This window comes from Eublepharis macularius, chromosome 13 (assembly GCF_028583425.1).
Source record: "Eublepharis macularius isolate TG4126 chromosome 13, MPM_Emac_v1.0, whole genome shotgun sequence".
Classification (NCBI taxonomy): domain Eukaryota; kingdom Metazoa; phylum Chordata; class Lepidosauria; order Squamata; family Eublepharidae; genus Eublepharis; species Eublepharis macularius.
In genome coordinates this window covers 35995183-36007834 of record NC_072802.1, presented here as the reverse complement: position 1 = coordinate 36007834, position 12652 = coordinate 35995183, and the positions used below count along the sequence as shown (strand labels likewise).

Here is a 12652-nt window from a genome sequence, read left to right as displayed (position 1 = left end):
TTTGCAGTGAATACTTAATACAGGGTTTTAGTCCTAATGTCTCTTGTTCAGCAGTGAAGTAATAAATGCCCGGTTGTTTTGTCATTATGATCTCATTTGCTAGGAAACCAGAGTTCATTTTGTGATGTCACACCTGCAAAAGATAGTCTCATTGTGATGTTCTAGAACTCCTTATTGTAGCTCCCACAAGGTAGCATTTTAATAGGCCTACTGCTGCCTTGTCAGCATGGTTTAACTATTAGTATAAATGGCTACAGCTGAAAAAAGTTGTCAAAGTGAGAAGAGGAAATTGGACATGGACCTTCCTGCTGCACAGACTCAACATATTTCAGCTGAAGATGAAACTGTTCATTCTGCAATCTCAATTTCATCCACTCCATTGCATGATAAAACAGCAGCTGGTGACTCTGCCTTACGATCCATGATAGAAGAAAATGCTTTTCAAGCTTTAAGTGATGGACCCTGGGTAAAAAGACCACGGCTTGCTCCCTGTGATGACAGTTCTCTTGAAGACAATGATTTTCTATCCCTCACCTTCCCAAAGAAACTCTGGAAAATTGTTGAAAGTGATCAGTTTAAATCGCTGTGGTGGGATGATGATGGGAATTGTGTTGTGATTGATGAAGAGCTTTTCAAAAAGGAGGTCTTGGAAAGGAAAGGACCACTGCGTATCTTTGAAACTGACTGCATGAAAAGTTTCATTCGTCAGTTAAATCTCTATGGATTTAGCAAAATGCGACAGAGTTTTCAAAGATCTGCCTCTCTTGTTGAATTTTTAGCAGAAGAAAAAGCAGCGTATGCATTTAGCAAGGTAAGATATCAGCATTTTTTGTTAAGATGTCTTGAAATTCAGTTTCCATTGCCTTTACTGTGCAGATTTGGTCATTCTTAATGCAGAATAGAACAGGTAATGAGAGAGATGAACAAATTAGGGGTAATGAATAGCTTCCATGCCAAGAGAAACAGTTTGGCCTCTTCATGTGATTAGGCACAACTAAAGATACTATGGTATCTAACAAGTGAACTGTGTATCATGAAAGTTTATGACCTGCAAAATTTTGTTGGTCTTTAAGGTGCTACTGGCCACGAATTTTATATATAGTGTGTTAATATGTAATAATGTTAGGTGTTAAGCATGCTGAGCAAGAGAATACCTGTTGAAAGTGCCAGATAGCAGCTTGGACTTCATTCTTGCACAATTCAGAGTTAATTTAACTGAAATATGAATTCAGGATGAGCCTGTCAGATTTGTTAATGCTTTGAATAAGTGAGTATTAAGACATTCTCATTGGCAATTGCTTCCAGTGGCCCGTTGGACCCTGTTCACTGTATATGTGTTTAATTCTGACACACTTGTTTAATGGCATCCAGCGCAGGCAACACTGAACCAAAGCCAATGGCAGCAGTTCAATGCTAATTTCAACCTATAAAAACAAAACGTTCTGTAATTCAAGGACAAAGTCTTTTCTGCATGTTAGAATACAGTGTACTTCAGTTTATATTGCACATGCTAATTACAAACAGCAATTTGCATGTATACACATACAAATGCATTTTATTGGTGATTTGCAGTGGAAGTGTTCTGACAATTCTTAATGTTCTGCTGCCTAGCGTATAGTTCCTTGTCCTGTGTTGCTTTGTTCCCAGTATGTACATTCCACATCAGATTACTGGGTGATTCTTCCAATTTGGGGAGTAGCTTTAATCCTTCCCCCCCCCCAAAATGCCAAACTTGCACATAGCCAGCGAAGTACCTCTTCATAAAAAGAAAAGAGGGAGAGGGGGGAAAGGGAGTCAAGTCAGGATGAAGATGGTCAGCATAGACAGGTATGTTTAGGGTGACAGAAAGAAAAAGTTGAAGGTAAGAAATTGTAGAAGAGAGAATAAGTGAATGCTTTAACAAATCCTGTCAGTACTAGGGGCCGAGTTGATTTCATCTTCTTCCATATCAATCTGTCTGTCAGTTAAGATTGTCATCAGAGGCCTTCAGCCGTTAGAGAGGTGTCTGTCTATTGGAGGTATGCTTTTCTCTGTGATTGTGCCCCTTTTCTGGACCTCCATCCTGAAGGACATTTGCCTATTGACTTTGTCAAAGTGTGTTCTATTTACCTAAGCCTTCAGTGCCTAAGTTTGTATGTTTTATTGTTGTTGATCCTTTCTGTGCTGTTGTTTTTGGCACTGTTGTTTGATTTTTATTGCTGTTACTATTAATGTACTTTTGTACTCTTTCCTTCAATACACATTGCAAGCCATCTTGCATTCCCCTTGGTAAAAAAGCAGAACAGATGTTTAAAAAATGCATATCCTGAATGAAGAGTGGCATACTTTATTTGCATAAAATGAGTGTAGTATCCATATAATTTTTTTCCTAACCTAAGTTAAATGGCAAACTCCCTCAAAGAGTGCAAATCAAAGGCCAAGCATACTACTAGTAAACAGGCTGTAAACTTTGTACTGTATTCACTAAAGCAAATGCTGCAAAAATCATCAGGTTACAGCCTACATTTACCTTCTTGCAGTGGATAAAAGGAGTGTTATGCTAGTGTATCTCATGAGACAACTAGTTTTTTGTAGGGTTGATTTTTTGTGTGTGTAAGTTGAAATGGTTATTTCCCAGAAACTACCAAACATTGGTTCTTGAAAATCCTGGACAGTTGGTATACAAATAAATGAAGTGCCCTTTGATGTGTATAGTCAAAGACAAACTGAAATCTTTAGTTTTATAACTTCCCTTCAATTTTATTAGGAAAGGAGGAAGGAAGTAGAATGGTGCTGTATCCTAGTTTACATTATCTCAATTCAGAACTAAAAGGCTAGAAAACTGTCTAAATTAATATGCATGATTTGAAAAGAGATCCCTCCTTAGAGGGTGTTTGACTGACAGGCAGGGTAGAAATACAAGATCTATAGAGACTGTATGTTTGTATGTCTTACTTAGCTATTTAATTTTTTTCCAAAGCCTAATTTATTCCTCTGGATTTTTTTCTAGTTACAGTTCTATCATAACCCAAATTTTAAGAGGGGTTGCCCTCACCTACTTGCAAGATGCAAGAGAAGAGTTGGGATAAAAAATACCCCACCAGTAGCTTTTTCATTAGAACAGGACTACAGTGAAAGTTGCCTGAAGAGCAGGTCAAGAAGCCCAGATGGACAAACTACACTGGGAGCTGCATCTAGGGAGAACAGCTTCATTGCAACTTCTCCAAAGGATAAAACGCACAAATCTGGACTCCGAAAACCTACCATGAACAAGGGACTGGCTGGAATATCAGCCCGGATGAGAAGTGGATATACTACTTCCTCTCCACCCCCCATGAGGCCCTCTGAACAGGCTGTGCCTGAGGAGAATGATAACAAAATAAACCAGCTGGCTCCTTTCCATCTACCCCAGCACACCAACCATGCTCGAGTCAACACTCACGAAATAGACTCCACCACCACTACATCTGCTACTTCTTTGTATCATGTCATACCACCCGTACCCAACAGCCCTTTTGCACCTGTGATGGGGCTGCCAACTTTCCCAACCATGTATCCAGACTTATCAGCCATGCAAGCTCATTGGGCCAGTTTGCTTCCATTTTGTAACCCATGGTTCTCTATGCCTATGATAGCAGCTGCTTCTGCCATTTCCATGTCACGATCTTCCCATCACCACCGAACTCCTGCATACCACCATTGTCCTAATTGCAACTGTAGTTCAAATACTGCATCAGCTTCCAAAGGAGTTGGGCCCAAAGTGACAGAATACACTGGCTATCATCGATGAAGAAAGCGATAGACTTGGAAAATCCCATCAGGAGAGAGAAATAGGGAAAATCCACAATGACTGAAGAATAAACTTCTTTCTTCATATCTTGTTTACCTAGGTTAACTTTTGTATTTCTTTCATTATGAAGTAACTCACTTTCTTCAGTAGTATAGGCATGAAAAATACAGAGAAGGAAAAAATGTTGGGCATAGTTTTATCCCAAATAAATAGCTTTCTGTTATTCTGTAGATAAACCTACGGTCCACAAGCCACTTATGATTGTTCTGTGTGTCTGGAATACATGGGAATATTCTGAACATACTACTTCAGTGACTGGGTTGGAGTGTAAAATATACACATTTTGCATTTATAGAGGCACATGGAGACAGAATACGTGGCCAAGGTGGTTCTAAGAACTAGTATAAAATCTAAAAAAAACCCTGTAACACACAATAGTTTAGGAAGGAAGAGCACTGACAAGGATATTTATAGACGTTTAATTGGAAGAGGGAAGAATCTGAATTGGGTACTTGCTGAATCTTTTTCTTGACACCTTCCTTGTCATAGGTTAAGAATTGTTTTTGGCAGTTTTGCAGTATGTATTGTGGCAAGTGATGACTGTACCAAATGATTTAAGGTAACTATCATACAAAAATATCAAAAGTTCACAGTAAATATCTGTTAAACTACAGACTAGTGAGAACCTAGAGGTCAAGGACAACCACAATAAAGCCAAGAAAGCAGAAGAGGAAGATACTGACCTTCCTTTCAGTAGACAGTAGATGACATATTAGATGAAATGATAAAAAGGTAACAAAAAAGCAAAGAGAGGAATGTTCGTTCTTATATAAGCCAACACTTGCTCACAATTTTCTAACAGGCACAATCAATCAGGATGAGTTACTTGACTGCTTCTGGTAACTACAAGACTAGGTCAGTGGGAAAAGTCTCCTACTTATCCTTTTTTCCATTATGTCCATCATTTGAAGAACTTTTGGCTGAATTTATAAATTGTATGCTGGTTTTGCATGCTCTTACATGGCTAAAAGGACCAAATAGTTTTAAAGTTTTTGGTTTAGTTCTGTCTAGTAGTATATGCTGCTGCTTGACATGCAAACAATTTTAAATGTAATCACTTGCTGAAAAGAGATTAGATGCAAATAAAAACCTTTAAGCAAAGAGTTTACTGAGAACTGTATACCCACATGTCTCTTATGTTCTACCTCTCATCTCTGATCTGGGTCAATTATTGCCCTTTATTCAATTCAAATGTGATGCATTTTTCAGAGCCTAGACAGATACCAGTGTCATCCAGCAAATGCACTTGTCATGTTAAGGTCAGTTCATGCAGGCAACTTTGAACCAGTGCTTAGTGCCTTTTTATCTAAAGTGAAAGCCTCAAATACTTCTTTATCTTATCACTTGTTTAGCAATTATATCACAAGTGACTGTTTATTCCTGGTATACCTTTGATTGTGAGCACATGATCAATGAGATACTAACAGTGCAATTCCACGCACAGTTACTTCATGATAAACCCACTGAAATCAATGGGGTTAGAGTGGAGTAATTTTGCAAAGAATTATATGGTAAATTTATCAAGATGGTTCCCATTATGATGCAATAATATGAACTCTTTCGAGTTCATTCCTTGTGAGAGTGAAATGCTTTTGCAGATTGTTATGCACGTCTGTCAGACATCCTGACAAATACATGAAGGAAGTCTGTTCGAAATAACCTACCTTCAGCCATATACTATTTGACATTGCAGAATAAGTGCAGAAAAACTGCATACTGAATTATTCAAATAATACTTACAACTTTTGAAAATTACAATAATGTTGAATTAAATTTACATCTTATTTTTAAGAGGATAGTTGTAGGATCCAAGCTATTAGGCTGAACAGAAACAGGAAAGAGTAAGTCACTCTTGAAAAGATTTGTTTGCAAAGGGTCACTTTATGTTGAGCCCATACAGTAGGAATGCCCCATGTTCCATTTTCTTTTTCAAACTTGTATACATAAACTATTTATGCATATTTATATGAAGACATAAATATTTTAAAAATTTAAAAGATAAAATGGCTTACACCATAATCTTGAAAAAGCAGCTGTCTCTTGATGGTGATAAGTGCCATCAAGTTGTAGCCAGCTTATGGCAACCTTGTAGGGTTTTCAAGGCAAGAGACAAGAGTTGATTTGCTATTGTCTGCATCTGAATAGCAACCCTAGGCTTCCTTGGAGATCTCTCACCTGAATACTAAACAGGGGCAACCCTGTTTAGCTTGTGAGATCTGATGAAAATCAGGCTAGCCTGGGCCATCCAGGTCAGGATGATACACCTTTAGATTTGTTTAAATTACTATTTCAAATAGGAAATGGTATTTTAAGGAACTGGATTTCATATTTTTATTTATTTATTTGCGTCATTTATAGTCTGCCTTTCTCACTGAGGCTCAAGGCGGATTGCACAGTATGAGGTTAATACAATCAGTATCAAGTACATTTCAATACAATACCATAAGGTAAACAGATACAAGTTTAAAAGGCATACATAGCATTAGCAAGGATCCAAGACAGAGCAGAAAAAATACTGGAGCAAAACATAATTCTAGGACTAACAGACAACATGGAGCTCTAGTTGTACATAGGAGTACATATTTAAAGCAGCAGATAATATATGACAAAAATAGTGATGAAGTCTATGATCCCCAACTCGTTAGTGAAGCATCCAAGACCCCATCCCTACAATACAACCCTCCGATTTGAGTCAAAAGCCTTTTGCATCGTATACACAAAGCCAGGAGAGTGGGGGCTCTTCTGACTTCCTCAGGCAGGTCATTCCACAGGATAGGGGCCACCACAGAGAAAGCCCTTGTACGGGCTGCTGCTGACTTCACCCGTGTGCAGCCTGGCACCTGCAGGAGACCCTGTTCAGATGAGCAAAGCTGCCATGGAGGAACATAGGGAGGGAGGCGGTTCTGTAGGTTTGCTGGGCCAAAGCCATTAAGAACTTCGTATGTAATAACTAATACCTTGAACTGAGCACGGTAAATGATGGGTAGCTAGTGGAGTGACTGTAGGATGGGAGTGATGTTCATGCTCCTGCTCACTCCTGATAACTATCGAGCTGCTACATTTTGCACTAATTGCAGCCTCCTAGTTAAGTTAGATGGGAGGCCAATGTATAGAGCATTACAATAGTCAAGCCTTGATGTTACCATAGCATGGATCCAAGTGGCCAGGTTAGCAGTGTCAAGATAAGGAGCCATCTTCCAGGCTAGAGTGAGGTTGAAGAAAGCATTTTTTGCTGCTGCCTTGTTTTTCTAGTAATAACGCTGGATCCAGTATAGCCCCTAGGCTCTTAACTGAGTCTGCAAGGGTCAGATGAACTCCATCGAAAGTGGGGAGTACAATGTCCTTCAAGATCTCTGCCTTCCCAACAAGCATCACTTCAGTCTTGACTGGGTTCAATTTCAATTTGTTGTTTTTCAACCATTTCACCACGGCTGTTAGACAGCAATCTCAGATTTCCACTGCATCCTGTGGGGACCTGGATAGTGAGATACGGAGTTGGGTGTCATCTGCATGTAGAAATAGAACTGTGGAGTTACTCCCATGGACTTGGGGAACCAAAGTTTAGCAGTGACAGGGAAATACCCCTATTAATATTTTACGCCAATAATATATATGAAGTGGGACAAAACCTGGCTGCCAAGGCAAGTGGTGGAGTACTGAAAAAGATTTGCCAAGGGAAATAGACAAATCCATGCTTGAAAAGTGCCTAGAGAAGGCTAGGTCAAGTCACAGACTGAAGGGCCACCTTAAGTCATTGCATATCCAAGGGTGTTCACTTCTGGAGACAAAACCAGTCAACCATTCCCTCAAGTGAGACTTCAGAGAAATGAGTAGAAAATCAATGATTTCTTGACAACCGGCAGAAATGTCTCGAACCCTCTTGCAAAGTACATTGTACCATGTATTTTAGTGTCTGCATTGTTAATACCAGAAACATCTAACTTGAATGAGAAGGGGAGTTTTTTTGCTTAGTCAAATTTCTTTCTTTAGAAGCTTTTTTTGACCCATGTATACCAAATAATTTCAATTATACCTTTTTGCTTCATGCAGTCTGCTTATTTTCATAATCTCACTACATGGAGAGAATTTTTTCAGGATCAATTAAGCATAAGGATGACAGAGCTGGATAGGTCAACTGAACGGCAGTTGCAGAACCGCCTCTTCAGAAAGTGAGATACCCATGGTCACTGATGTTTTCTCACAGGAAAAATTCTGGTAAACAACATGCTCATTATTTAACGAAGAGGTACCATGCTGCAGTTTAAAAAGACTCCTAAAAACATTCTTGGCCAGAATATAGGTACAGGTTTCCCATCACTACTAATGTACAGCAGGAAAAACATCAATTGCTAAATTTCTTCCTTCCGCTTTGCTTCTGAAGGCACAGAACAGTCTAACTATGACGTTCCTATCCAAGGAACTTGAGCCCAGCTCTTTGCAATTTTTATAGTATGTGCACCTGAAATCATAACAAGAAACTTCTCTAGTTGGGAAGAATCACCTGTTAGCGACTCAAACACCCTGTGGCTCGAGCACCCTGCAGAAGCACAATGACAAGCCTTCAGAGAAAAACAAAGAATCAACTGAGTATCAATTTGTTTACTCCGATATACTCCATACATCATATGCACAATTATTCACAATTATATCCAATATGAGAAGCTTAATCAAATTGTCCATGCACTAATGGCTGCCACCACTGCTTTATGTTTGTAGTACCAAAAATTACTTCTCCATTTCAACCACCTGTTCCACAGTCTTCAGCTTATTCATATATCCAGGTGTTAGGAACAGCAAATGAATTATTATAGTTCTCAAAAGGACTGCAAGTGAGTCAGCGACATAGAGTCAAATTGTCATCAGTACACCTTCCACTGTGTTCCTCAGAAGGAATGAGTTCATCTGGGATGTCTACTTTCCAGACATCTTTGCGCCCTCGGGTAGGAATTGGTTCCAGCAGCCACCTGGGGTTTGAAATAACTGTCAAGTACTTCTGCTTCAAGCCCAAGAGTATGGCTTTATTTTCCAGGTCCACAAGATCTTCAGGAGGTATATTTTCTGGGCAGTGTGATGTTTCTCCAATGTCAATTAGCCCTATATTTAAACATAATGCATTATCTTCAGAACAAAATTTATGTCAACTTCCCACTTCTTGCTTTCCCAATTTTATTTACTAGGGAAAAGGCTTGTGAAATTAAGTATACGAGGCAGCAGAAATATCCAGCCCTCTTTTACGTTTCCCCTTTCTTGTTGCCACCACCATCCCTTCCTTTCTTCCCAAGCAAACTCTGGGGTGGTATTCAGGAATGTGGGAAGCTCAATGTGACTCCCTTTGTTCTCAATCAGGTCCCAGTTGAAGTAAGAAGTACATTACAGGCAACACAATGTGTCACCATCACTTACCAGCTATTACGCCTCTGCCAAACTTTTCACCCTTATATAGTAATTCTTCAATCTGAGGTGGCGTCATGCCAAGTCTATTCCCAAGGATGTCTTTCCAGGTTGTGTCATCCCAGTCTTTAAAAGCAATGTGGACAGCAAGAGTGCAGGCCTTGTACTCAGCTAGCAGTGGTCGCCAACGGGTCTCTATTGTTTTGACTTTATTTAAAACTAAGCCAGCATATGGCTGTCGGAAGGAAAGACAGGCAAACTTCATTTTTCTTCAGTGTCATGCTCTCCTCTATATGCCTCTTATGTCACCTTTAATTTCCAAACAGAATAAAACAGAATTAAGAACAGCTCTTTCCTCGCTAGTGCTCAGAGCTTGTTTAATTCACCTGTCAGAAGCCACACTACTGTAATTCTCAACTGTCACATGAAATGTTTAAAGTTGTGCAGTATTGCCTCCAAATCTGTTGCCCTAGAATACTTTGCCTTGCTATTTTACTCTCTGAGAATGGGATTGCAGGTGCAAACGAACCAGTGTAATAGTTAAAATGATGAACAAGGGCTGAGAAGACCCCTAGTTTTGAGTCCTCACTCCACCCTGAAGCTTACTGGATGATGTTGGACCAGTCATCGTCATTGTAACCTCATAGGGTTGTTGTGAGAACTGTCTATGATATCCTGAGCACTTTCAAGAAAGGGTGGAATAAAAATATCCAAAAATGGAGCAGGGGTGGGAAGAAGATACGTTCCGATTCACTGAATCATGCTCGATTTCCTAAAGTTCCCAATTCAGAAGCCACAAGAAGTCCTCATTGCTCAGAGCTGCCTGACTTGTCTTCCACCCCTACCCACTGCCAAATTCTGATTTCCAGAAAGCTCTCAGCATTGTGCAAAACCACTCTCTATTGCTTTAGCAACCAGTGCAACTGCAGTCTCTGTCCTCTCTAATAGTCACAAGAATGCTGACACAAACTGCTGTTGTAAAGACTGTCAATAAGAAGGGTTAATTGCTGGTCTCTTGGCCTAAGCGTTCACCTGTAAAACAGCAGTATGAATTGGTTGTCCAATTAACCGGGTCTGTATGTAGCATTTTTTGGATTTGTTATATTGTAACTGATGTGACTTGGTCATGTACAGGTAATTCCAATATCCAGGGGTACAGCTTCCATGGTGCAGCAGCTCCCCCCTTTGTGAAGAGCCTCTTTGTACCTAGTGGACACCCAAGGCAATCAATCAAGCTTGAAGCCTATCCACCACTGTTTGGGAGCGCAAGGCCTAATTTACACATCCTGGAGAAGGAAGTGGTAGCACCACTTCAGACTGCAGGTGGAGATTCCAGTTCTGAATGCTCCTTTGTTAACCACAAACACTTTCCTGCAAATTTAGTGGCGCATCTGCTTTGTATGCAAAAGGTCCAAAGTTCAATCCCCAGCATCTCTAGTTAAAAGGCTCTAATAATAGGCAAAGTGAAAGACTTCCTATACGAGATCCACTGACAGAGTAGACAATACTGACCTTGATAGACCAATAGTCTGACTGAGCATAAGCCAGTTTCATATATGAATTTAAACTGAAAACTACCATGGCAGGGAGAAAGCTTCAAACCCACCCCCAACTTTGCTTGCTGAGCCCTTTTTCTGCCAACAAAAACCTCCAAGATGCTCCACCTGCATTCTAAAATAGTTGTCCATTTTACCACTTTATTCCTACCCATTCTCCTGCAAGCTTGGGACGGGGGGAAGGCAACGACGAAAAATTGAATATTGTTGTTTATTTACAACCCGCCTTTCTCACTGAGATCCAAGGCAGATTATATATTGCAAGTGAATACAACATAATCAAGAGGTAAGACATTCACGGAGTAAAAATTCAATACGATCCACAGTTGGGACATGCAATGAAAAAAAGATACAACAGGAGATGGTAGCTGCAAATTTGAAAACTAGCAGAAAGCCGAACACTGAGATGAAACCCTTCTAAATTAAAGCGTAAGTAATTCACATGACATCTTTAGCAGCCTCGAACTACCCCTCAGGAGCTTATCTACACCAGCAGACAGTACCCACCCAATAGCCTAGTCGATAGTCCCTGTCCCTTAGCAACGTCTCTCTTTGAGCTACTTCTTACGACACAGCCTAAGCCAGGAATGGTAGTTTTCTTCTCAAAAACCCTTGCTACAAACCCAAACAGTAGCAGGGAGTTCCAAAAGTCAAACTGCGCACGCGCACCTTCTTCTTCCCCTCCCGCCCCCAGGCAGAGCTTCGGTCCTCCCCTCTTTCCCTCAGCCGACCCCTCAATCCCTTCCAGGCCCCACCAAGATGGAGGCCGGGTCGCAGCTACCGTCGCCGCTCCTCAGCCAGTCACATCCGGCTTCTGGTCTTCGCAACCTACAACTCCCTTACGGGTGGGGGGACAGCGCCCCCTTCGGTTCCTCTGCCCTGACGAGCCTTGAACTGCCTTTTAATTTTCTCTCTTCGGCCTCTGAAGTAAAAAATGGGAGGAAGGACGCATTTCCACGCCACGTCCCTCAGAGGAAACCGTAAAAGGAAGCGTTGTATGCCAGGGTTGCATCTCCAAGAACTAGATTTATTTTCCAGACCATGAGTTACCCTGGAGATAGATTGCCAGCTCCCGACGGGGAAATTCCTGGAGATTTGGGAGTGGAGCCTGGGGAGGATGGAGATTGAGGAGGGGAGGGACCTCACTGGGGTGTAGTGTCATAAAGTCCACCCTCCAGAGCAGTCATTTTCTCCAGGGGAACTGGTATATGTGGACTGTAGATTGGTTGCCATTCCAGAAGAGCTCCAGCCACCACCTGGAGATTGACAACCCTACCTGCAGGAAATGGCTGCTTTGGAAAGTGAACTCTATGGCATTATATCCCATTGTGGTCCCGTCCCTCCCTAAACCCCATCCTTTCCCCAGTTGCACCCCCAAAATCTCCAGGAATTTTTCAGCTTGCAGTTGGCAACCCAAAATTGGGGACCAAATCTTTCATGGACTGCAGATTAGTTTCAAAGCAGATATAAGGAGAAGCCAAGGTTCCGGTTTGAGAACTTAATTTCACTTATTGCAACCCTGCCTTGCTATTTATATTCAATACAAATAGCATTTGTAGGGCTCAGTCCAGTTTGGTGTACTGGTTAAGAGTGCGGGACTCTAATCTGGAGAACCGGGTTTGATTCCCCACTTCTCCACTTGAAGCCTGCTGGGTGACCTTGGCTCAGTCACCGGTTCTAGGAGTTCTCTCAGCCCCACCCACCTCACAGGGTGTTTGTTGTGGGGATAATAATAACATACTTTGTAAACCGCTCTGAGTGGGCGTTAAGTTGTCCTGAAGGGCAGTATATAAATTGAATGTTGTGGTGGTTGTTATTATCAGTCATAGAACATAATGTAGAATTTTTAGAGTGCCTCTGAGCAAGTGCAAAGTGC

At 41.0% G+C, this 12652-nt stretch overlaps 2 protein-coding genes across 7 annotated transcripts; one reads left to right on the top strand and one right to left on the bottom strand.

The window, feature by feature from the left end:
* The first annotated feature begins 247 nt into the window (after window positions 1-247).
* On the top strand, window positions 248-3804 carry LOC129341724 (heat shock transcription factor, Y-linked-like). The gene is made up of 2 exons (XM_054997070.1): window positions 248-811; window positions 2990-3804. The coding sequence occupies exons 1-2, from the start codon at window positions 248-250 to the stop codon at window positions 3767-3769; spliced, it is 1344 nt and encodes a 447-aa protein (XP_054853045.1). The 3' UTR covers window positions 3770-3804.
* A 2375-nt stretch (window positions 3805-6179) lies between these two features.
* Window positions 6180-11599, bottom strand: LOC129341346 (protein EOLA1-like). Of its 6 annotated transcripts, XM_054996486.1 has the most exons (4): window positions 11284-11512; window positions 10253-10426; window positions 9233-9529; window positions 6180-8923 (listed from the first exon to the last, which is right to left on the bottom strand). In XM_054996486.1, exons 3-4 carry the CDS (start codon window positions 9483-9485, stop codon window positions 8664-8666), a joined length of 513 nt encoding a protein of 170 aa, XP_054852461.1. In that variant the 5' UTR covers window positions 9486-9529; window positions 10253-10426; window positions 11284-11512; the 3' UTR covers window positions 6180-8663. The 6 variants fall into 6 exon arrangements, with proteins under 6 accessions (XP_054852461.1, XP_054852463.1, XP_054852460.1 ...); XM_054996488.1 differs by lacking the exons at window positions 10253-10426; window positions 11284-11512 and adding an exon at window positions 11532-11599; XM_054996485.1 differs by lacking the exon at window positions 10253-10426.
* Window positions 11600-12652: the final 1053 nt, after the last annotated feature.